The 23468-nt window shown below is 50.3% G+C and overlaps 2 protein-coding genes across 2 annotated transcripts; one reads left to right on the forward strand and one right to left on the reverse strand.

The window, feature by feature from the left end:
- Nucleotides 1–257: 257 nt before the first annotated feature.
- On the reverse strand, nucleotides 258–1984 carry LOC100905871 (cholinesterase 2). Its single transcript, XM_003744094.2, has 2 exons — nucleotides 1304–1984; nucleotides 258–1185 (listed from the first exon to the last, which is right to left on the reverse strand). The coding sequence occupies exons 1-2, from the start codon at nucleotides 1982–1984 to the stop codon at nucleotides 274–276; spliced, it is 1593 nt and encodes a 530-aa protein (XP_003744142.2). The 3' UTR covers nucleotides 258–273.
- An 8484-nt stretch (nucleotides 1985–10468) lies between these two features.
- Nucleotides 10469–11854, forward strand: LOC100906018 (elongation of very long chain fatty acids protein 4-like). Its single transcript, XM_003744095.1, has 3 exons — nucleotides 10469–10934; nucleotides 11410–11637; nucleotides 11727–11854. Exons 1-3 carry the CDS (start codon nucleotides 10469–10471, stop codon nucleotides 11852–11854), a joined length of 822 nt encoding a protein of 273 aa, XP_003744143.1.
- The last annotated feature ends 11614 nt before the right edge of the window (nucleotides 11855–23468 follow it).

The raw sequence follows: 23468 nt of genomic DNA on the forward strand, positions 1-23468 counted from the left end.
ATGATACGTGGCGATAAGAACTCTCGGACTCTCACTTCCGAGGCATGCAAACTCGGTGCGCAACAGTAGCCCTCACACGGTCTGCGAGCAGATCAAGTAGTCTACAATACGCGTACCCTTTCCAGCCCTCCAGAAGTGAGAGAAACGCAATGCAAACATCATCCGTGAAACTAGAATGAACTCGAAGTTCGGAGCGAGACGCAATATGTACTACATGTGCGGGGTAGCTGTGTGATCACTCTCTGTTTGGGCAGAGCCTCTCCTAGAAAAGTTTTATTCAAAAATATCCAATCCGCGCCCCTTGAAAAACTCCTTCAAATGTCGACATCTATCGAGAGCTTCATGCTGTTTCGAGCGACGAATTTCAGAATCTATCGATACAACGGCGGGGTATGAGGTCCTGGGAATGCCAGCTACCGACGAATGCGAGGCGAAATCGGCGATCCACTCCATGGATTTCAGGGTGAATGCGAGATCTTCCGGATGAATCTCATCTCTCAGCGTCAGCAACTGGGACCCCACGAAGTGCATATGAGCTGTCATATGGAACGATTTGTAAATCTCGGGATCGTTGTCCCAGAAGACGTTTTTCTTGAAAGCTCTCTCGAAGACGTAGAACGTGGAAACCGGGGTGGTTTTGTAGGAACTCAACATTGAGCAGTGGAAATACATGTCTCCGAGAAAGAGCGCGGCTCGATCCACGAGACTGTGTTCGTAACCCTTGAAGTACAACCGATCCAAGAAATCTTTAAACTGAGACCACTGGCTTTCGATGTTCTCCTCAAACTCCCGTAAGCCAGACATGAGGAGTACTTTGCACCATTCGACAGCTTCGTGAGTCGAGCGGAATTCGGGCAGGGGATCGTTGATTCCGAAACCATTCGACACGAGCGTGAGGCCTTCGCTACCTGAGTGACCGAGAAAGACGGAAACGTTCCCCGATACTGCCTCGAGGAGTTCTTCGGGGAACTTTGTCGGCCGAAAACTCAGTAGAGGGGAATCCATGACGGTCATGGATGCATCGTTGATCACTGCCGCAGGAACTTTTCGAAGGCAGCGAAGCAACTGGTGCGGCCTGGTCGAATTACAGCCGACCTTCACTGCTAAGCGGATCATCCTCCGCAGAGAGCTTCGAACTGTTTCCAGGCGTTTCGTGGAGAGAACTCCCGCATCCATAACGGCTCCCTGCGGATACAAACGTCGGATGTGAATCTTCGTGAATCGCCGCTCTTTCACCCATGCAGACAGGGTATATATAAAATATGTATATGTGACTGGAGCTCCCGACAAGAAATGAACTAACCCTGACCAATCCTTGGCTGAGCGGCGACTTGAGATGGTAGGAGACCCCGACAGCTCCGGCGCTGCAGCCCATAAGAGTGATTCGGGTCGGGTCGCCCCCGAAGTCCTCGATAAATTCTTTAACCCACTTTATCGCTAATCTCTGATCCAGGAAGCCTTGATTCCCTGGTAGGTTCACGATTTCCGACAAGTCAGAGAAGCCGAATGCGCCGAGTCGGTAATTGAAATTCACCACGATCACATCGTGAAGGGCCGTCAGAGGAAGTCCACTGTAGTTTGGACTTCTCGAGTGGCCCACGATGAAGGCCCCCCCGTAAATCATAACGATCACCGGTAGCTTCGTTCGTCTCACAGCCGGTCTCCAGATATTCAAATAAAGACAGTCTTCGTCTTGAGTGAAATTGGCGTAGATTTGAATGCAGGCCGGCGGATATTCGCTCGCATTGAAGGGGGAGTAGGGGAACTTCTCGACGAGCTGCGTTTCTCTGAAACGCCGCATCCCAATCGGGGGCTCGGCGAAAGGAATCCCCCGGAACACTTCCACTGTCTGATTATTAAACCACAGCGTTTCATGGGTTCCCAGAACGGTTCCCAATCGGCGAACCCTCACCCGAGGCGGTTCGGGCTCGCTTTGGCAGATTGTAAAACAAGCGAGGAACACGAGCAAACGGAAGCTTTGCATCGCAACAAACAATCTTTGCCACCGTTTCATCACATTTACATTCGGCGCCATTGTCCGCTATTAAATAATGGGAAAAGTTCCGGAGCGCGTCGTTCGCTCTGGAGGTCGTTCGTAATTGATTGTGCTCATTTTTCCTCGACGCTACATTATCGAACTTCGGCGCAAATAGTCATGACACTTGCATGGGCCACGGGAAACACAAAAACCTCCTGAAGTAAGCGCAGTCCCCGCCGCTCAAAACACTCGACTGTCGCAAACGTTCAAGGTTGGCAGCAGTGCTGCGGGAGAGGAGAGAAGTCGACCGGCTGGTAGACAAATCAGAGTGGAGAGGAGGAGGATTCCTCTCGTAAGACGGGCCAACGGTGACGGAGACCAAATTCCGACTTCATTCATTGATCTACGCGTACGAGCAACCGGTGCGAGAATATTCTCAAGAAGTAGGAGCTCAGGGTTCGCTCCGTCGGACTTCCGGGACGGAATCCCGTCATTCCCATAGAAGAGAAAATCTTCGTCGACGCCTGCGGATCGATTCCAGTCGTTAATTACGACGCCAGAAGCTAGCACCGCCTCTTTCTGAAACTCTGAATAATCATTAGCGCGCGCGCGACTGCGGCTCGCTCTCAGAATAACGCCTTATCGGATGCCCGAAAGGTTGGTACGGACCAGCAGCTGCCGGACTCGCGTTCTGCGTTCCATGTTCCTGATAGCTCTTATTCGATAGGTGCAACGGATGATCGGATGAAGCGAAACTTCGTCGACCTCCGAACGATGACGCTCAGCGGCGAAGTGTTCGAGGGATCTCGAACGCCCCAGCTCGCATAAGTATCCTAGGCGTGGCAATTAGCAATGCAGCAATCGTGCCTGCAGACGAAAATTCAGATCTTTCTCTCAGGAAAGGGGAATAAACATGGACCGCTCTTAGGATAATGCCATCAAGATTCACGAAGGGATGCGGCAGCGTTGACGACTAGGCTAGCCATTACATGAGAGCACCTGTGGCAATCGCTTATCGGGCTCTATCCGGACAACCTACTCACTCAGGTGCATGGAATCGACTGACTTCCAACTTCGGAATGCTCACGATAGTTGACGGCGACAAGAATCCGGTTCACGTGGTTTTGCATCCTGTTCTCTTTCACTCATCGCATGCTACGCTGTATGCTCCCTTTCGCCCGAATAGACGCCCTTGGCCGAAAAGCCCCTTCGACGGAGCTTCCAGCAATGGGGCTAGTGTTTGCATTGAACGGCCTGCCTACAGTCTTGACTCGGGATATCGAATAACGGAATGGGTTTCGCATGGCTTGCAAGGATTTCATTTTCTGCCATTCGTATACCGAACGGTTGACTGTCGCTCTTCGCCAATAATTGGGTCAGTTCTCAAGATTCGACCTCTCATCGAGGGAAGGTTCCAAGACATCGGATGACAAGCCATATAGGCTCAAACTTTCCTGAAAACTGACGTTTTACGGTAGAAACCGGAGTTTTCAGGGTCGATGATGCGTTGTGCTTTCACTTGGAGCCCCTCATGCTCGATGACGAATCCGTAACTAGATACTACGCTTGCTCAGGATGGCAACGCATGATATTGCACAAGAGCACCAGGTTCGAAGGGAAGCCTTCTTGAATTGGAAAGCGCAACAATTGGCACCAGAGCTTTCGGGACTTTGGGAGCCGAGATTGCGGTGCCGCGGCGGTCGCTGAAGCGCATGACGGAGATGAGCTTTGGAAAGGATTCCCTTGCAGAAACCAGCCCGGACCGCCTCCCAAGACTCCTGAAATCATTTGGGAATATAGTTTCTCAGGGAACCTCGGGGATCGCGGTAGCTCCTGGCCCGGCTACCCAATGAAAAACGACGCCGCTGCAGTGCTAGCGAAAAATTCTTTCATTCAGGGGGTTTCTGAGAAAGAAGGCGCGAAGCTTCGCTCTGAGCTTCCGGCAAGTGGAAATACTCGGAAAGTGGAATACTCGGAAAATATTTGCGATTCCCACCCGACTCTGGGCTTTCGTCAAGATATTATACATATTTTCGCGTCTGGCCTTTCCTGTCGCAGAGATGGGACAGACGGCTCAGGAACTGCGGTGATTGCGCGCGAATCACTTCTTACCGTCCGGGACCATTCGGGACTCTCGAGGCGAACCTAAATCGGGAAGATGGCGGCTCTAACCCCTGGCTCAGGATAGCGCTCCAGCACCTCCCGTCAACGTTTTGTGTGGCTCCAGGTCCTCATTCTCATCGACTGCCGTAGGATGACTCAATCGCAGCCGGAATCAAGCGCGGGTCGAGTCTGCGGAAGGAGAAATTAGGGACGGCAATATGACCCGAAATATTGCTCGATGTCTGTCAAATGTGAGCTCTAGCCCATCTCTCAGCGTGATCAGCGGCAGCTTTCCTTTGGATCTCAGCGCGGCCTCATGCCCCGACACTGCGATTTATTTCATCGTTACGCTTGCCCTCCGGTATGCGCTCACCTCAGAGAGTAGCAATCTATCAATTTCTCTTCCGTCAATTATTCATCCCTTATCCGTCGACTGGGTCACCCTTCAATTCGGGCATCGATCTAGTATACACCGCGAGCGTCGCTCTTGATGCCCACGGGAGATGGGAGAATTGAGTCCATTATCGGATCTGGTGGAAAATCATTTCTTGCCCTGTTTCGACGAAATATCGTCCGGTCGGTTCCGAGTTTACGGCGCACCAGAGGGTATCCAGACTCGTCATTGGATCAGTCAAGAGCTCCTGATCATGTTTCTTGAGGTTCCATCGGTCATTCTGGGTACTTGCAAAGCGTTATCCGTCCTAATTCGCTGTCAGACGGAAGGTCTGATTCGTGATTCGGTAAAGCCTCATTCGGAGGCAAATGAGGCTGTGGCTCGAAACCTACTACTCCAAGGGGCTTGCATGAGTGTAGTTCTCCTCGATAATTGATTCAAACACTGAACAGGCATGAGAGTGACCCTCCAATTATAGCGGAAGCACCGGCCCTGCCTGCTTCCAAAATTGTTATAGTAATTCGTTGTTCCGGAAAGTTCTACGGTCACTGCGGTGGCCAAATGATAACACCGCGCACCGCTCGTGACGTGGAGCTGATAGCCGACTCATTGTGAGATTTGGGATTGAACGCGGGACCGGAGCCGAGACTGAAATCGCTCCGATGGCGAGAAAGTCCAGGGAAGTTCTTCTCACTCAGTTGGGCAGGAGTATGATATGAAGATTCATCGGGGAAGCCTCAGCGATCAGACGCTTCCTCCTGCTGGGAGAATCAGAGACTCTGCGCCTAAGGGATTCGTGGCAAGAGGGGCTGCTGTCGGGGGTTTTCTGCTTGCGATGATTGAAATCTCACTTGCTCTGTCGGTAAAAATCATGGTTTTTAGCTAAGGACGTGGGGAGCCGCAGTATTGCTCGTCTCGGAAAGACTAAAAACTCACACTCCAATCGATAATAATCGGTGTCTCGGGGGACTCCCGAACCCCCGAAGCGGACTCACCATCGAATTAAGCGAGGGACTGGAGGGAGCCGCAGCAACACCCGGCTTTCGCCGAAGCGAGCGCAAATGAACAGTAATTCGCAGAAATTCGATCCCCACGATCGAAGAGAGTCCAATTATCAGCATCATAGAATGGCCTTTCACGTCCTCCACGTCGAGAGGCGAGCCAGTCATTTCCTTTTTCGTTCTCGTCTTGTTCCCGTATAGAGCCTGCCGCAAGTCAGGGTCCACATGGCCGGAATCAAGCATCGATCGGACCCTGAAAACAAGAACATAACGAGCAGGCCGGGACGGAAACTCCTACTCGCATAACAATCATTCTCGGATTGATTCAGTCTCGTTTCCCTTTTCGCCCATCATGAGGGCTTCATTCCTAGGCTGGGATAATAATCAGGAAATCTTCCCAGGAAGCCCAACCTGCCTTAAACAAACAGTGATATTTCCACGTAATTCTAAGCACACCTTCTGACGACCTCGTCACGACTTCTCACAATCAATGATGCGCCCGATGCAGCCTAACATGAAGGTGCTCCAGGACGTTTTGGAGACGATTCTCGTCCATCAGCCCTGCGTCGCGAAGCCACATAAGGTTTTAGTTGACCCTCATTTCGGCATGAATATACATATGCAGAATGATGACAGGATTTTCCCTAAGCATCGTCTGCAGGTGTTGTAGATGTGAGCTCTTCCTCGACGCCGGGACGATCGAAGAGCGCCGTCGCCTGCCCATCCCCTACCAGACTCTACTCCTTGCTTTCGATCACTGTCCCGGATGACAATCCGCAATGGGGAAAATGACTGATGACAGTTTGAGAACTAAACCGACGGTTGCCTTCAGCTTGCTCTTACGGTGATATACTGGAGCACGACGGAGTCGACGAGAGCGGCGCATCGAACTTGATCCTCAAGGGCTGCTCTGTCCAATGCCGCAATGCTGTCGATACCTGCAAGGCCGTCACCGTTGCTCTGAATACGGGACTGGAGGGGAAGCAGAGGAGAGCTTCTATTGTTAGCTCGGGAGGCAGACACGGAGTTCATGATCAAAATGTCACTCCATCGGCGTCGGCTTGACAACTATTGGTTTCCGAAAAACTTCTCTGCCGCGGGGAATGGGAGCTCCGAGGAGAGAGGGATATTTCGTTGCTCTGAGCTCTGAGCCCGAATCGAGGTCTGGCGGACTCCACTGTACGGAGCAGCAAGCAGGAATTCGGCGGTCCGAAGCCGCGGGACAAAAACGTCAAGTAAAATTACCGATGAACTGGCACTGACATCATGGAGGTTAACGCCGAGCAGTAGATGCTCGTGTGGACGATCGTATAAATTCAGATGATCACCAGGAATAAACGTTACTTAGATAGAGATGGGTGAAAGAAATGATCAGCGGCTGTAATGGATGGGGGGAATATTCAGAAACCGATTCAGGTCGATTCCGGGTTCTGTCGGGGGAGGCGAGAGATGGCGAAACAAGATTCGACGGTTACACCAAAACAAAGTATCACAACAAATATCCAACGGATGTTAATCATCAGCATTCGGGTGACCGAGAATCTGTCCAGCCACTCTTTCTCATACTCACGTTGTCTGAGGGCCGTGCCGATGACCATCGTCCAGTTCGGCCAAGGGCGCCGCAAAGATTTTTTCTTTCAAGATTTTAGCTCTCCTGGAAGCTCGGAAGAACCGGAGCGCGCGATGGTGCAGCCAGCCAAATTTGAGCAGATGATCATCCTCTGTGGAGAAGCTCGGTCGGCAGGCTTCGGAAATCGAGAGAGCGATCGGGACATTCTAGTACGATGTTAGTGTCCACACTTCTCTGGACTTTCCACGCGTGAATCTCATAGATCGATTACCTTGTTGAAGATCATTCTGATCATTCCGTTCCGATATGTGAGAGGGCCGTGCTCTCCAAGTTTCCCATAGGTCGCTTTTATCATGGGATGGAAATCTAGGCTATAACATGTTGGAGGGATTCAGAATTTATGTGGAGGTCGTGTTCGAGTGCGTTTTGCAATCCATCATTCGAAAGCCGGACCAGCGGACTCGCGGGCCTCGCAGATATATTATATTCTCCCCCCATGAGTGTGAAAAAGCACCGTCAAACCGGGCTCTGGCCTTCCTGCGAGAGAGGCTACCGACCATACCAAAAACTCACGTCACATCCAATAAGTTCTCGAAATAATCAGCCATGTGAACTTACGTATCCCGCCATTTTTCCCGATGATTCAGCTCCTCATTGAATCTGGACTCAAAATGCAAAATGTTCTGGAAAGAGTTCGTATCGAGGCTTTGCTGAAGATCACGATCGAGAGGCGGAACTCGATGGAGAATTTGCGGCGACTCAACTCACATCGACGTATCTCACGATCATGTTCCGACACTCGTATCCGATGAAGTAATCAGAAGCTGAGTTATTTGCATCCGGACGGATAACTCCACATTGCACGCCTACAGTTTCCAAATGACGAATCAGAAGCAACCTGACATCGATTGCTTGTCCCGAATGGCCATCTAGGTTAGTGACCTAACGATAAGCATTTTTCGTCGATGTCAGCAATTCCCTACGGATCTCGCATCGGACTCAGGAACATGCTGGGGTTGATTGCAAGCTAACGTTACACACCTTGAGGCCCGGATTCAAAAGCTCCCCTAGAGCGCCCATTGAAGCGACGTAATGAACAAGCGGAGTTTGACCACAAGAAGCACCCAAAGGTAGCGGGAGCTTCTATTCCTGAACGACGTCTCGGGGGGATACCATATTCGGCAAATCCAATTGACATTCGGTTGGAGGACGCTCTGTGGACGAGGAGCCATAGGAAGTGTGAACATGGAAAAAATAACTTTTCAATAATTTTTTGAACTCCGGATTCAGGTCGACTCTCCGCGCTATTCGTATTCGTAGTCGAGTCCCAGCACTTAGAACATCGCTCACATTACGGGATAGGAACGCCGTGTATAATGAGTAAACCACGTTCAGAAGTAGAACCTTGTAGTCTCCAGTCAAGCTGACGCTTCCCATATTGAAATCCTGGTGTGCTTCTCGATTAGTTGACCGGTTCAACTCAAACGTGGCGAAGGAAAAGCGATCCCCTCCAGAGTCGCTGCGGGGAAAGGTTCGGGTCAGCCTATCCTCTCCCGCGAGCACAACACATGAAAACCCTCGATGAGAGTTTTCGGAATCTAAGCAACGATGCCCGAGCAGGATATCTTTACCGATCGGGAGGCGTCCGATCGTCACACGAACATGAGAATGTAGGCAAAAGACAAGCAGCTAGCGAAGGCTGACACAAAACTCGCCACTTCCGGATATTCAACCGCAGACCGGTACACTGAGGACCAGCTCGAAGATCCTGTCCGAGGAGTAGTAACTGATCTTTATCTCATCGAAATCATCCGAGCAGCAATGTCGCGTTCTAGAGCTCTGGCTCAACGATAATTGCCATCCCTGTCAGAAATTCCCGTGAGCGGCTTCAGGGGACGGACACGAAGCCACCGTTTAACAGCCTTATGGTCTCCGGAGGAATTTACCTAGCAGCACGAGTAGGAAGAGCCGTCTCGGAAACACGTTCCACATCTGGCGAGAAACGCTGACCCATCGTCAGAATAAAACTGTTAAGTGGTGTCTTCCGCGTCTGCCAATTATTTATCGAATACGGCTTTACGTCGACCGTTCGATTCCGTACGCCAATCGCTGAGGGACGTTCCGCGCGAATACGTGATACCACCGAGAAACATAAACGCTGACGTTGCTCCCCGCTCCTCTCTTCCCCGAGGTTCTTGCCATCGATTACTGAAGAATTCGTGAGACTCTTTCGAGTATCGAGGGGCTGCGCTAAGAAACCGAATCATCGCGAGAATACTTCGCTGGTTTCGTTACCGATCGATACGACGGCAGGCGACCTCGACTGAAGTCTGACTTCCGGGGGAATACTTATTTGATCATGATTCGTGGTACAGCGGAAAACGCCTTGGAGCAGAGCTCCCCGCCTCCCATGGAATGAGAATCGCCCCGCAGTCACGACTTATTCTCTATTCACCTCATTCTGACCGGGCTCTCGACACCCGCTAGGATCTACGGAACGGAGCTCACAGATACTTCGGATCATAGTTGATTATTCGATTACCGCGAATCCTAGTCGGTGAGATGATCGTCTCGTAGAAATGTTTCGGAGACAAGAACCCGCTAAGGGTATGTCGTGGGGAGTCGGGCATATGTAGATGCTCAGATCTAGAGCTCCCTCTCGAGCATTCATGCTTCTGCAACGAGGCTCCAGGTCTCAAGATGAGTATAGGAACTGATTCTTCTCTAGCTTCACGCGATGGCCGCGGGCCTGGTTTCAAACTAGCACACCTAGAAGTCATTTCGTCAACCCCTTCAAAGGCTGCGCCTCCCAACTTGACTTTCTCCTCCATGATTCCCGATCCCACAGGTCCGCGCAGATAGGCGGAGGGTCGGAAGCCGGAAATGCTACCTGGAAGAAGTTGGCTCCCACCATGGCCTGGTCGGGGAGCGCGTTTCCTTGAAAACGCTCCTGAGCAACTGTGTTTCTCCCTTCCCAAGCTGGATGCTGAAGTCCCTCCGCGATAGCATACATGCGGGACACCATCCCGCAGCTCGGGGCCGCCAACCCCTCCGCAGAGCCGGTCCTGGGAGCGAAAGGTATAAAATGGCTGCCTCCTGATATTTGGAGGGGCGTTCCAAAATCATACTCAAGCATCCTGAGGATATTCTCGGGGTGAATTTGCTATTCCGTTCGTATATATGCCAAATTCATATGGCAGCTCAATCGTATGTAAGCCGCAGCTGATCGACTCCAGGAAAACTCGATCGGAACACCGCGACCGAGACCGACAACTTCTGAGAAGCACGTGATCCCGGTGAATAGTAAGTTGCGAGAATCCGTCCAGAATGAGACAGCATTTTTTCGCGCCCTAGAACGTTGGCAAAGACGGACCTTCGAAAAATTGGGCGTCCTCTCATTCGCTTGCAGAGTGTCAACGGATATGCTGGAGCTGCTCATCGACGAGGAGTCGAGGGATCCGAGATTCATCGGTAACCCATTTGTAGATTCTCCGCGCTATGTGCTGGGAATTTCGGCGATCTACCTCAGTTTCATATTCCTCATCGGACCCCGCTTCATGCGGGATAAGAAGCCGCTCAACGTCAAGCCGTGGATTCGAGTTTTCAATACATATCAGATCCTTGCGAACATTTTCGTAGTCATCAGTATGAGTTACTTGGCGTTCTACAAGCTGAAGTTCTCCTTGATATGCGAACCACCCGATACACGTATGGATGTCGACAGTCTCCGACTGCATACGATTGGATATTATTATCTTCTTGTGAGATTCACGGACTATATGGACACAGTGTTTTTTGTCCTCGCAAAAAAACAATCTCACGTCACATTCCTCCATGTCTATCATCACCTCTGTGTCTGTCTGAATGGATGGCTCTATATGAGACAGGGTAAGTAGGTGATTCTAGGGAGAGCGAGACCCAGTCTCTCATGTATGAAAAATGCATTGAACTACTCGATGCCGGTGATGACTCAATTTTGACAGGTATGAATAGGGCTGGGAATCCATCACGGAATTCACGGTCGCGCCGAAAGCCGTGAATTTTCCTTCATCCTGTGGTGCCGTGAATTTTTTTTCACTCTTCTGCGAGATGTTTCCCGACCTCTAGGAGCTGTCTCCACGAGGAGATGAGGATTCCACTATCGGAAATAGAACCTGGCGTTAGAGAGATGCCGAAAAAAGGGTCATCAGCCCAATAGTATCCCCTACCCGGCATTCCCAAGGTCGAAAATTCACGGCACCGTGAATTTTCGGGAAAAGTGCCGCGATGAATTCCCAGCCCTAAGTATGACGTATCACCGATCCATCTATCAAGGATCGCTATTACCATAGGAACATAGGATTGATTCCGTTGTGGTTTCCAGGCTGGGCAAACATCGGAGCGCTGGGTGGGTTGATAAACGCCTGCATTCACACAATCATGTACATATACTTCTTGATGGCAACCTTCCCACATCTCAAGAAGCACCTGTGGTGGAAGAAGTATCTCACACAACTTCAAATGGCTCAGTTTATCGCGATGATATCTCAATTCGTGGTCGTTTACTCAAGAGAAGACCATTGCGGGTACCCGAAGGCCGTTTTATTGAATGGTAAAATACTCGGGGAAAATACCATTGTTTTCCTTGCAGAATGAGACCCTGAGCGCCCTGAGTTCTTAATTGGATCTATTCGATTCCAGGCATAGTGAACGTATTCATATTATTCTCCCTGTTCGTGGCTTTCTACATCAAAACATATATCCGCAGAAGTCGGCAACCACAGCAACCTCGCGCGAGCTCTAACGGAATTTCTCGCAAACGACGATAAGCACAGCGAGCCGGGGATCGTGCCTGATCCATCGTCGACGGCTCGCAAGCTCATTCCTCAATCGAGGAACATATTATTCTCTGCGCAATAGTTCTCTGTGTATTCGAATTTTTTGTAGGATTTTGTACAATCAATATAAACTCTCGCCAAAGCTTTGGAGCGTGACTCAAGTTTAGTTCTGACTTTTCCTTCGAATATTTTGGCGTGTCACCGGTGTAACTTCTACTGTGGCGACATTGCAACATTAGCGGTGATTACAGCGTGCCTGGCGACGACCTGTTCTAAGAATGAGGGATACCGCGCGGCGGAATATCGCAAAAGGTATCCGCGAGCTAATGAGAATCTCAAAGCCGGTTCATCCTGGCATAAATTCGATTAATGAGAAACATCGTCGGGAGCGGCTCCAGTATCGCCCCATCGGGCGACTTTCGATCGGAGAAAGGTAGTTTCCGCTCTCTCTGATCTATCCGAACTTTTCCCACCGGGAGCTCCTCGAAACTTAGAGCAAGCTAATCGAACGACCGCTCGGGAACCGATCTGCGCGCGGATTCGAATTGTATCAGACTCCCCCAAAAGATTGGTCCGAGGAATCTGACCCCCCGGAAAGCGACAGCTTTCGAAATACCGTCTCTGTGATCCCAAGCGCCAATGCGACCGTTCCAGGTACACTTCTAGAATCTAGATGAGGCAATGCTCAGGCATGTGCGAGTTCACAGTCCCAGTGACGGAGCTGACTGAGTCTGGCCCTCCCTTCCCTGCAAAACTGCACGAGTCAGTGAAATCCCCCTGCTCCCCGGTCCGCAACACGGGCTCGGGACTTCCGAAGCTCCGTCATTCGATGCCCTGTTTCCTTCCATGTCCCAGCTCCGAATCTGTCCCCCGGCCGCCGCGTCTCCAGAAGCAGCTCCAGCGAGGAGCGTCGGAGAAGGAGCGAGCGTCATTTTCGCGGACGGCGCGGCGCTGGTTCACTGGCATAGAGGGCATTTTTCCGCTGAAAATAGAGGAAAATTTCCGCGGGGGACGAAAAACGCACATCGAAAGTAGACTTTTCATTCCTTGTGCTTGTGATTGCCTCGTGATTCCTTTGGCTCGTGCTATAGGAATAATTCAACTCTCCTCCTTTTTCTGCCGCGAGTCAACAATCGGGCGAATCCCAATATCCATGTTCGATCGTTCAGGGACGATTCGCTGAGGAGGGAATTTCCGATCCGACGTCTGGCTCATGCTCGTGCCCTCGGGACCTCGGAGCCAAGATCGAGAAAATTGCGTGGAAATTTAACCTGAATCGGAACTAGGGCTTTTCCTCGGAGATATCAAAGAGCGAACCTTCCCTTGACAATCCATGAAGCAGACAGGACGGACAAGAGGGACGCGTCCTCTTATATCGCAGCTTATTGATCGAGTCCAGTCAAACTTCAGCGGGTCTCCAACTCTCCCCGCTCCTCGGATGCTCGGCCCCAGAGAGATGAGCAGCGATTATCAGCAGGGTCGAGAGAATAATTCCGAGAATCTCTCGCGAGACAGACTCGCTGCGATGTTCAGGCATTGAGTGTTGGTTTTTGTGGGATGTTCCCAAATCATTCATGGTACATATTCAAGAAAACGCGACGAGACGTGGAAAACGTTTTATATAGCAACAATCAAATATACTTAAACCTATCACAATCCAACGAGCAGTGGATAACTACATAATATCGTCTAGGAGCTGATGAGGAATCAGCGTCAATCTTTTCCATGGCACAACTCACAACATTCAGTGGAATTCCCCGGAACAATTATATGGTCGAATTTTTCGCTGAGGATCACTATCACGAGAACCCGTAGATCTATTCGATACGAGTCCTTCCCTAGGAGCGCCCTGATGGACGTATAGAACATGCACATCCAGAGGAATCGGCATTCGCGACAACTGCACTAACACTATTTACACGAGGAACAGAAGTATTTCGGACAACGGGCGGGCTGGCTGGATTGGTGGGTGGCAGGCTTCTTCTCCGGAGAGAGCAGGAGCGTCTGAATGATTCCGCTAGAGCCCGAACTAGATGCGGAGTGGAACTCGGAGCGCGGGCTCCTCCTGGATCCCAAGTCTGCGGTTTGGTCGCCCTCATTCCGTACACTTGCTTAAGGGCTCGCACGTTTGTCCCTGCAAGTCAACGACAACAGCTGCGCCATACAGGCTATTATTTAAGCAGCAGCTTTTTTCTTAATGTACGCTTGGATGTCTCTTGTCAACGGCACCCTGCCGAGACCGGCATTGGCGGTACCGCCGACGCCATCTAAGTACGAGAAAGCTGTTTGAGCGAAACCCTTCGACTGGGGCACGCGGAAAACGCGGTTATCGCGGGGCTCGTTGTTCATTGAGGGGAACATCAAAGGCATGAAGAATGGTTTCGGATGGGGTTCGTGGTGGAGACTGGCCTTCTGGAACGTATTCCGCAGAGCTGGCGGGGTTGGGAGCACGGCCTGCTGGAATGACAATGTCTTTGAGTTTCCACGCTCATGATCGATCGTCTCCGAGTGGAATTATCGAGCTCGAGACATCTCAGAAGAGATCAAGCGCTTCCCATGACTCACCTCATAATGATGCGGCAGACCGAACAGGCGTGTTGGCGCGAAGTGCGACGTCAAACCCCGGCTCGCTTCCTGATTTCCGACCGCTCCATTTTTCAAAAGTCCGTGCACTGCTTGCTATGAGCGCAGAGTCATAGATTAGCGATAAGAGCGAAATTATCCGTCGAAATACGGAATCGTCGTGATGAACCGTATGCGAAGCGAAGCTTACCTGATGGTGACGCGGCTGCCCGAAGTGCTGGTCCGGAACTTGGATGGGACTTGCTTTGATCGTGAATTGCCTGGAAGATCTTTGAGGTCGTGCGTTTGCGGTCTTGGTGCCGGTAATCCTCGTGGGCGGAGGACCTCGATGAAGAAGATGCTGATGTACGTGCTTGGCGAAGTATGGTCGGTACTCAAATTCCAGTGGTTGACCACGGCTCGCTTCGAGGTTGTCCTGAGGCGATATAGACAGAGTCTGCATTCAGATTCGAGTCGCTGCCATCTCTCGCGTCCGATTCGCAATGCTCCGATGCAGCATATATTTTTAGGAAAATCAAATCGAAGGGTGTCATTCGAATACACGAACCTTCGTGGCGGAATTGTGCGCCTCATGGCTGAGCATCTGATACGTCGGTCCTGCGTTGCCTGTGCTCTCATGATCGGAGTGCTGGTCAGGATAATTGTGACTTCCGTGGTGACCCGGACCTACGTCATCATGCATTTGCACAGAGATTTTCGCCTTTGGCAGAGGAACGTGGGACAACAAAACGTCATCCGAAGGTTCTTCCTCCTAGAAATCCCAACACGGCTAATAAGATTTTGTTGGAGCGTTTGGGGGATACTTCATTTTGAGCATAATTCATGAATCGTAAGTTGGTCAATCCTTTATCATTCAAGCAGATTTCGGACCTTGGTTTGCTGTTGGCTGTGATGTTCGTATTGGGACGGCAACGCGTGGTGATAGGGTGCGTACTGACGCTGCGACTCTTTGTCGTTTTCCTTTTTCTCTGACGAGTCATGCAGGTAAACATAGCGCAAACCACTGAAACACATGTCCCGGTGAAATTAGTCCGGCGGGGGAGGGACGATATCTTGGAGGAGCCGACACAGTCATTCAACTACAATGACTGACTTCCTATCAATCACCGCGATATTAATCCTGCTTCGAAATATCGTCATGCCCCGAACGAGCTTTCGGTGCTGTATCAATAAAGGGGAGCAGTATTGAGGGATTTTTTTTACCCCGTGTCTTGCTGGTCGTGCTGGCTCTCCGCGGTTTGGGCCTGCACGAATCGCTCGTTCTTGGCCCCTGCGGCGTGGTCATGATTCGGAGTATAAGGATTGTTGTTCACGAATGATCGGTGCTCGGACGTGGGATGATAGGGGTTCTGAGGTTGTTCTCTCGATTGATGGTTGCGATATTCATTTTGGTCTTGCAGGGAATGATGACGGTGGTTCGCATCGTGATTGATATTACCAGCTCCGGTATTTGAGAACAAAAACTGTGGATGTGACACCTGATGCTCGCCCCCGTACATGGGTGGTTCAGCTCTGCTGTGGTCCAGTTCTGCAATCGAAAAACGCTGTAACCTCATTCCATGGAACGAGCAGAGTAGTCTATCGGCTGAAGCGGTGAGCATCGGCAGGGCAATGGGTGCTAGAGACCCCGTGCCTCATTTCTCGAAATCTCTAGAAACGATTTGAGTTGTATCTTCGATATGGGCCCCGAAGCGATGGTCTGACAAGTGATCGCAAGAACGACACCGCTCACTGATGGAGATCTTTTTTGCGAGCGGTCATTAATGGAGAACTAATAAGCTACTGATTTCGAGCAAGAGGTGCCGGTTCAAATTTCGAGGAAGAAAGTCCGTCGTTGACGTCTTGGTGAGTATTCGCCCCCGCTCATCATTCCGAAGACGATACGTGTGCCGGAAGGCGTGTCCCCCCGCTGGGCATTTTCCGCTAAGCGACTTGGATTCTTGATTTTTTCTTTTCTTTTTTTTGGAATTTCAAGACGACGCGCGCGTTGAATTTGGCCGCATTGTTCGTCTTGTGTTAGCACAAGAAATGCCTCAGCGATAGTCAGGCACACGATCCGATAGTCTGAATCGGAATTATTCAGCTCTGGAATCACTCGAATCTAGTAATGGTCAAAATGCAGCCCGCCTAAATGTCATTTCAGTCGAGAAATGGAAGCTTTCAATCGTCGCTAAATTGCTGGAAGACGTCTTCCAGCCTGCCAGACCCGAGCAAGTTATAGTCACGAGAAACAGACAACGAGAGCCGGAATATTCCTGCTATGAGGTTGCTGGTCCAGGGGGAGGGGGGGCGGAACCCAAGGAAGACGTCTGGTCAGGGAACACAGACGTATGAGGCGCCAACCGGCTCCAGTATTCAGTATCCCAGATGTGCGCTAAGTCCACTGTGTTTGAGGTAGTTGGCACAAGATCGCCGTTCAAGAAAAATACAAGACCCGTTTTGCTATCAAACAATCACAGTCTTCCGTTTCGTGGTTTCCGAGCTCCGACTGAAACCTTTAGCTCCTCGGTTCAACGGTCACTGCAATTGTGAAGAGAGACAATGAACCGAGCAGTCCTGTTCAAATATAAAAAAGGAACTCAAGGTTTCAAGGTGGATGCTAGTACCTCGTTTGGAATGATCGAGTCAGTCCCTTCTCCTTCGGACCCCTTCTAACAAGCGGGCTGAGACGCCAAGAACGATTTTTACAGCCTATATCTTTTTCCCGTAATTTTTTTTGCTGATGCCATCGCGTCCGTCTAATGAAGCACTACAACAACGAATGTCAACTACCAGTGCTAGCCCCACTCCCATCCGTTAGTGAGCAGTTGCCTCCACTGCGGGTCCGTCCACTCACCAGATGCCGATTTGGGATCGGCGAACGAGTGAAACTTGAAACCTCTTCCAAAAGATGTCTTGTGGACTCGTGAAGTGCTTTCCGCCACCATTGGTCTCCAAGGAGTGTTATCGTGTATATGGTAACTCAACGGAGACTTGATCCCGGTTTCCGAGGAATACTCTTCCGAAGAACGCGGAGGAGGCGGTTGGTGTCCCTGAAAATCAATCAAAGTGTCGCGTTTCATGAAAGCGATCGATTCGAGCGTCATTACGCAGTCGAGAACTCCGGCTCATTTCGCCGGTCAGACTTGTGGACCGTGACGAAATTCGCTCCCGAATCGAGAAGAGAGAAAACGAGTCCCCGAAAGTTCTTCCAAACCCAACTTTTTGAGACGCCCAAGTGTCCAATGTGTCCATCTACGGCGCTCGATACACAAACCGGAATATGAGCCGAAACCGCGACAGGCACTTATTCAGTCTGCGCGAACACCGCCGGGGTCTCTATCACCCCGTTCAATTTATTCCAAGTGTTAAAATAATCGAGCGCGTTCATATATCACGGGGTGGAATATGGATTCTATATTCGACGGTGGAAGTTTCCCCGGAAGGTCAAGAGCCCACGGAGACGTTTGCCCGCGTCGAGTCGAGCATTTTGTTCGTCCAAATGCGAAGATATATAGGTTCCTCATGGCGCTTTCTCATGTCAAGAAAAACGACTCCATCCTGATAGAAAATGAAAAATACTCTCACTGGTTCACTGGGAAAACGCTCCAGCATGCGACTTCGACGCGCCGCGCCACAGTGAATTTATCATGTAAAAAAGTAGAGGAGAGTATCCCGAGCGGAGCATCGTCAGAATCCACAAAAATAATTCCGCCACAAAAAGACACGAAGATATTTTACAGTAGTCATGCGGTGAGGCGTTTACATGCCCGCCGCGGCGCGATGCGGTCACGGCGCCGGCGCTCGTTCGGAAAAAAACGTTCACTCACGCACTCACGCACGCCGTGTTTGTGGATGTTCTGACGGAACTGATTTCAGAATAGTTTGAGCGACGCGAAAAACAATAAATACTTTAAGAAACACAAAATCGAATGAAGGAATGTCTCAAACGGGTTCAAAGCCGCGATTCACGAGATTCCGAACCAGACATAGGTGTGAATGTTACGATGTGCTAAAACGCTGACAATGGCACTCGTTGCCCAAAATATGATGATGATCTGGAACGGAAAATTCGAATCATAAACTATTATGAGCGTTCGCTGCCGGTCAACGATCTTTTTGAACAATCACCTGTCCGTGTATGTATATGATCGCGTAACAAATGCAGCTTACAAGTGACGGCGCTTTAAGGCGTTACCACAAAGCAACTTTCTCCTTGTTTCGTTTCGCTTGTTTTCCAAAAAAAAAACGAAATTCAATTCGAGCCGCAACGAACTGTCGAGACAGAAGACCAATAATTTTCAATTGGGAATACGCGAAGCAATCTGATAGGGCGTCCGCTCGCATCGAGCGAATGACGGGCGGATTTAGGAGAAAATATCCGATTTCGCGACTCTCCGTAGGGGCACGACGTCTGAGACTCTAATTCTGTCCGATTACAATTATATGATCAGTAAATAAGAATGCAGGCCTCCGTAAGGCAGATTGTCCAACCTCAGTATACAGCTCACTCCCGTTCACCGCGAGCGGCACCTCGATTCTCTTGTCGCATGATCACACGTCTTTTCCCAACTTCGACGAGTCCAACCGTCCGAAGCCGAGACCGTCGCCACAGCCAATAAAACCGGCGTGAGAAAATTGACCGTTTGCCCACCGACGGTGCTCACAAGAGGACGACGATGCCGTGAAGGTCCTACCATAGCATTTGCCTGACTGAGTACCGAGGGGAAACGAATGCGATCGGAAAACACGGTCCAACCAGAATGGTTGCTCGATAGAAACTTCGATCCGGCCAGGCCGTCACCAGATCACGGTCGCAGCGATGTTATCGTTCGGGGAAGTTTCTTGTGCAACAACAATGACGCTGAGACCATTATTCCCGAGACACTTAATAGAAGAAGAGTGTGATCATTAAAGACTCGGGTGACAATTTAAACAGGTATTCTAAATGAGGGGAAAGGCGTCGTCCCCGCGCAATCGAGGGAGAAGGATTGTCTCCCGATGATTCATTTCCCCTGGCTAAGGGATCCAGGGAAGAAAATGATTCCAATATTCCGGCCAGTCGGGATTCCCCCTGGTCCATGCTACAACTTCGGCCATGGGACAAGAATCGTTGCGCGGAATTGTAGGAGACTTCATTGCGGGCGAAGAGCCCTTGATGGTGCTCTTCTAGTTCATCAGAGCACTTCTCGATCGCTTTCGACTATTCCATCGAATCATCATGATAATCGTAAATTAATCGAGTCATCCAGCCTAGACCCGCCGGTGAGTGAATTCAAGATTTGTGACAATTGAGGCTTCCGCCTGAGCGTTCAAAGCTTCCTCTCTGTAATGACCAGATTTAAAAAATAATGGTAGCTATCCGCTACTAGATATCCGATACTATATTGTGAATCAATGAACGAAGAGTGTGACAATGCGGAAAGGATAACGCAGCCCTATGACCGCAGACAACGACCGAATAGATTAAGAACGGAATCAGAAACATCTGAGGTCAAATGGCGAGGTAAGTTGTACGATCGGTGCAGGCTTCCACGGTGGTTCCGTATGGATGTTGTTAAAAAGGCTCCATTGTATTCAGAGCGAGCAACGAGCTTAAACGTTTTAATTGTCCGTTTGTATCCAAAACGTCAACCCGTGAGAAAAGCCGGCTCGCTTCATGTCGCAGTGCCCGCTGGTGAGACAGTATTCCACACCTGAATCGCACGATTCATGAGCTAGGTATAGGCTCCAGCCGGGGAACAATGAGCCGTCGGACCGCCTCACCGTTTCTGCTGCCGCTGCTGCCAACGACGACGATCCCCAATATCATGCCCAGATTCCGAGCGACCAATTTATATGCGGAATATTTCGGCAAGCCCTAGTCAGCGAGTTTTCTTCGTCCGACAGACCCGCAAGTTTCCTTCACAGCCGGAACCGCGGAAATTCAGGAGAGCGCGATTAGTTAAGAAAAAACTCATTGTCAAGTTTATTGCCATTCGGAATATCGGAAAATTTCCATACGGGGAACGTGAGCGTGAAATCGCGAATTTCGATTCGTCTATACAGCTCAAAACTACCATTGATGAAATTGCGGTCGTTGAAGGGCGGATAGAGATGCGATTTAAGAAGGGGAACACAAATTGGCGGAAATCTCTTCAGTATGGCACGCGACCGGACAACTTTCGCCATTGTTGGTGGCCATCAAAAATTCTAATTTGATTCCCTTCGACGATGATGGCGATGAAGACCACGGCTACTGCTCTTACGACAACCGTTCACCACATTCCATAGCGGTTAGAAACTTATGCGGTCAAAACGCGTTTCCGTGCTGAATAAAAAAAAAACAGCTTGAAACTGTAGTAGCGGCCAGCTCGTGCGGCTGACGTGCTCGCGAGCTACTTGGGGAGTGTCGGTCAGCAATTGTCATCCGACAGCTATTAGGCGTTTATCCGAGTCTTCCCCGTTACAATCACTTCACCGTGTCCGCGTTGAAGCCTGTGCTCCTTTCTGGCTCTAACATGGAACGGAGCGATCAGATTCCCGCCGCCAAAGGATCGATTGTCTGGACCGGGTGTCCGCTCGTCATCCATCTGTGTAATGTTCCGTACTGATATTTATATCCTTCTCGTAAGGGCTCAGTGGTATCTCTGCCTGGAGGAGCGACGGAGGCATTCAGCCGGCGAGACATTGGGCGTTTTTTGGAAGCGACAGATTTTTTCACAGGATAACCCGGCAGCAGCTGAGAGAACATAAACAATCGAACACTGGAACACGAGGAGTCGTTCGCAATATCGAACGAAGCCACTTGGTCGCTCCCAAGTGGCCCCCGTGCGGTACGCAACGACGCCCACGAGCGAATCGGATGGAACTTCGCACAGCTATTCTCCGCTGATACCGATCGGAATTCCGTTTGTCGCTTCAAGGATCCGGATTGAGGGAGCGGCGTCCTAATTTCTGGGAGAGGTTTTCCTCACAATCCGGTCGACTCTGGCCATGTCTGACGACAGGATGAACTTCTCCAGGAGCGAACCTCGTTAGCGGTGTCCGGAACCGATCAAACAATTAATGAAGGATATTGTTCACCGTTCGCTGATCGACTGATCACCAGCATGACCGCGCCAGTGATTGGAATCGCGAGGTTACATAAGTTGATTGGAATTGGACATTCCGCGCTACATAACGCTACCCACCCCCGAAGATGCGGGACTTTGCAGCTGAGACGAGCCGAGCCTCAACCTGAACGACTTGGGAAACGTCATGCCGCTGTCGACTATGACGAACCTCAACTCGCAAAACAGCAGCGAACGACGCTAACGCGCCTGAGTAGTTTGTTAATTTTTTGAACAGCCGAACGGCTTGCGTCGCGCCTTCACATTTGAGAAGTCGTTCTTCGTCTTATAAGCGACCGACGCCACCGTGAAAGTGACTGCGCTTGATGTCCACAATCCACAAAGCTGACGGCCGAAGGAGCGCGTGTCTTCGCATGCACTGATCATTTATCTGATTGTGCGCTTCATGAGTCCATCGTCTCAAACGTCAACAGACTCTTTCATCTTCTGCTCCGTCATCAAACGCGTTATTCATACTTCGGTGCCGCAACGGTTGTCGAAATGAGAAATCTCCTGATTACTCACTCGTATTTCGCGTCGAGTTTCACGGGGGCGCATTCTATAAAATTCACGGCTGTTGATGCAATTCGCATTCTCCAGTGCCAATGTGTGACCATCAGTCATGGCAGAATAAATCGTGGAACAAAGACCAAACGGAAAGTGTGAGCGCGCAAGAACGCTACCAGATAGGACTCAGAGCCTATAGAAGGCATGACGATTGCGTAATGCGTTCGTTTCAATTTTCAAGGGAATTTGAGGTCTCTTCGACGAGCACGCAATCGGTTCCGGCCAATGAATAAGGTGGTATGGTCTGATAGAAATCTTCCAATGAGAAACCATGTCGCGTTTTCCGGACCAAGTAGCATGGAGGTGGCTCTAGGTCTTAATTCACAGAAACCTCCGGCATTCTCCCCGGAAAGAACGTGAACGCCTTCTACGTTTCGTGAGAAGCCCCGCTTACAATAATGCTCCTGATTGAATTAATACATGTATACTCATGCTCCTGAGGTCTGCGAATGTCGCTCGGGGCACTCCGGTCAGAAGAATCTTGGGAATGCGGAGTAAGATACGCCGTATCCATTGAGCTCTGCCTTCATGTTCAATTCAGCGCTACTGAGCCCTTGCATTCTATGCGCAATAGATAAGCTCGGATTAATCTGTCTCCCTGACCTCCTAACAGTCCGCATTGCTTATCTGACGCGCCTACCAAACTGAGTCAGTATCTTCGAGATACAATCTAGCCCACTCAGTACTCAGAGAGTCGCTCCGCTCCATGTGCTACATTACAGTCATCCCATTCTACCAATGGAGCTCGACAACCGAAGATTCGGTTGAGAGAAAATCCCTACTGAATAATTAATATAGGGCCGCATCCCAGATACTTTGCATTCATACCATTCGCATCAGACGGAGCTCGACTGCAGCATCTCGAGGGCACAGCTCCTGAGGAGTACCGTGGCTTGATCCCAGTCTATTCGGTCGCCAGGAAGGTGGGAGGCCCGAACATGAGAAACTACACTGAGTGATGAGCTCCTCATAATCGTAAAATCCCATTGAGATTCAGCACTCTGATTCACCCCTGGGACTCCCGGACTTGAAGGAAGATATTAAACTAGAATCGGATCCAGGAGGATTAGATAATCAAGAAATTAATGCTGAATGTTTGATTTCATCCCATGTAGGAAGATGGAAACGAATTGTGAGAAATTCCCTAGTAGAATTCTCGGCCGACTCGTCTCTCGATACTTGGATGGACGTCATCGTCATAAGATCCAGAAAGTTCCCCTACAGGCAAAACGCTGTTGTATCTTGTCGGGGTCGAGTCGAGGTAGCATTTCGCATTTTGGAATGATAGAGCTTTTGAAGGATTCATTCGGTCAACCTCGGAGGTCCGAGGTTCCATCCGAATCTGCGGATTTCGACTGTTCAGAGACAATGGAACTTGACTATCG

Source organism: Galendromus occidentalis, unplaced genomic scaffold, assembly GCF_000255335.2.
Source record: "Galendromus occidentalis unplaced genomic scaffold, Mocc_1.1 scf7180000077459, whole genome shotgun sequence".
Lineage (NCBI taxonomy): Eukaryota > Metazoa > Arthropoda > Arachnida > Mesostigmata > Phytoseiidae > Galendromus > Galendromus occidentalis.

Bases quoted from the DNA above. Each gene is read 5' to 3' on its own strand.
- LOC100905871 (XM_003744094.2), bottom strand. From the start codon at position 1,984: ATGCAAAGCTTCCGTTTGCTCGTGTTCCTCGCTTGTTTTACAATCTGC. The intron at 1,186-1,303 runs GTTAGTTCATTT...TTGTATCCGCAG, and splicing joins TCAGCCAAGGATTGGTCAGG to GGAGCCGTTATGGATGCGGG.
- LOC100906018 (XM_003744095.1), top strand. From the start codon at position 10,469: ATGCTGGAGCTGCTCATCGACGAGGAGTCGAGGGATCCGAGATTCATC. The intron at 10,935-11,409 runs GTAAGTAGGTGA...TGTGGTTTCCAG, and splicing joins ATGGCTCTATATGAGACAGG to GCTGGGCAAACATCGGAGCG. The intron at 11,638-11,726 runs GTAAAATACTCG...ATTCGATTCCAG, and splicing joins GAAGGCCGTTTTATTGAATG to GCATAGTGAACGTATTCATA.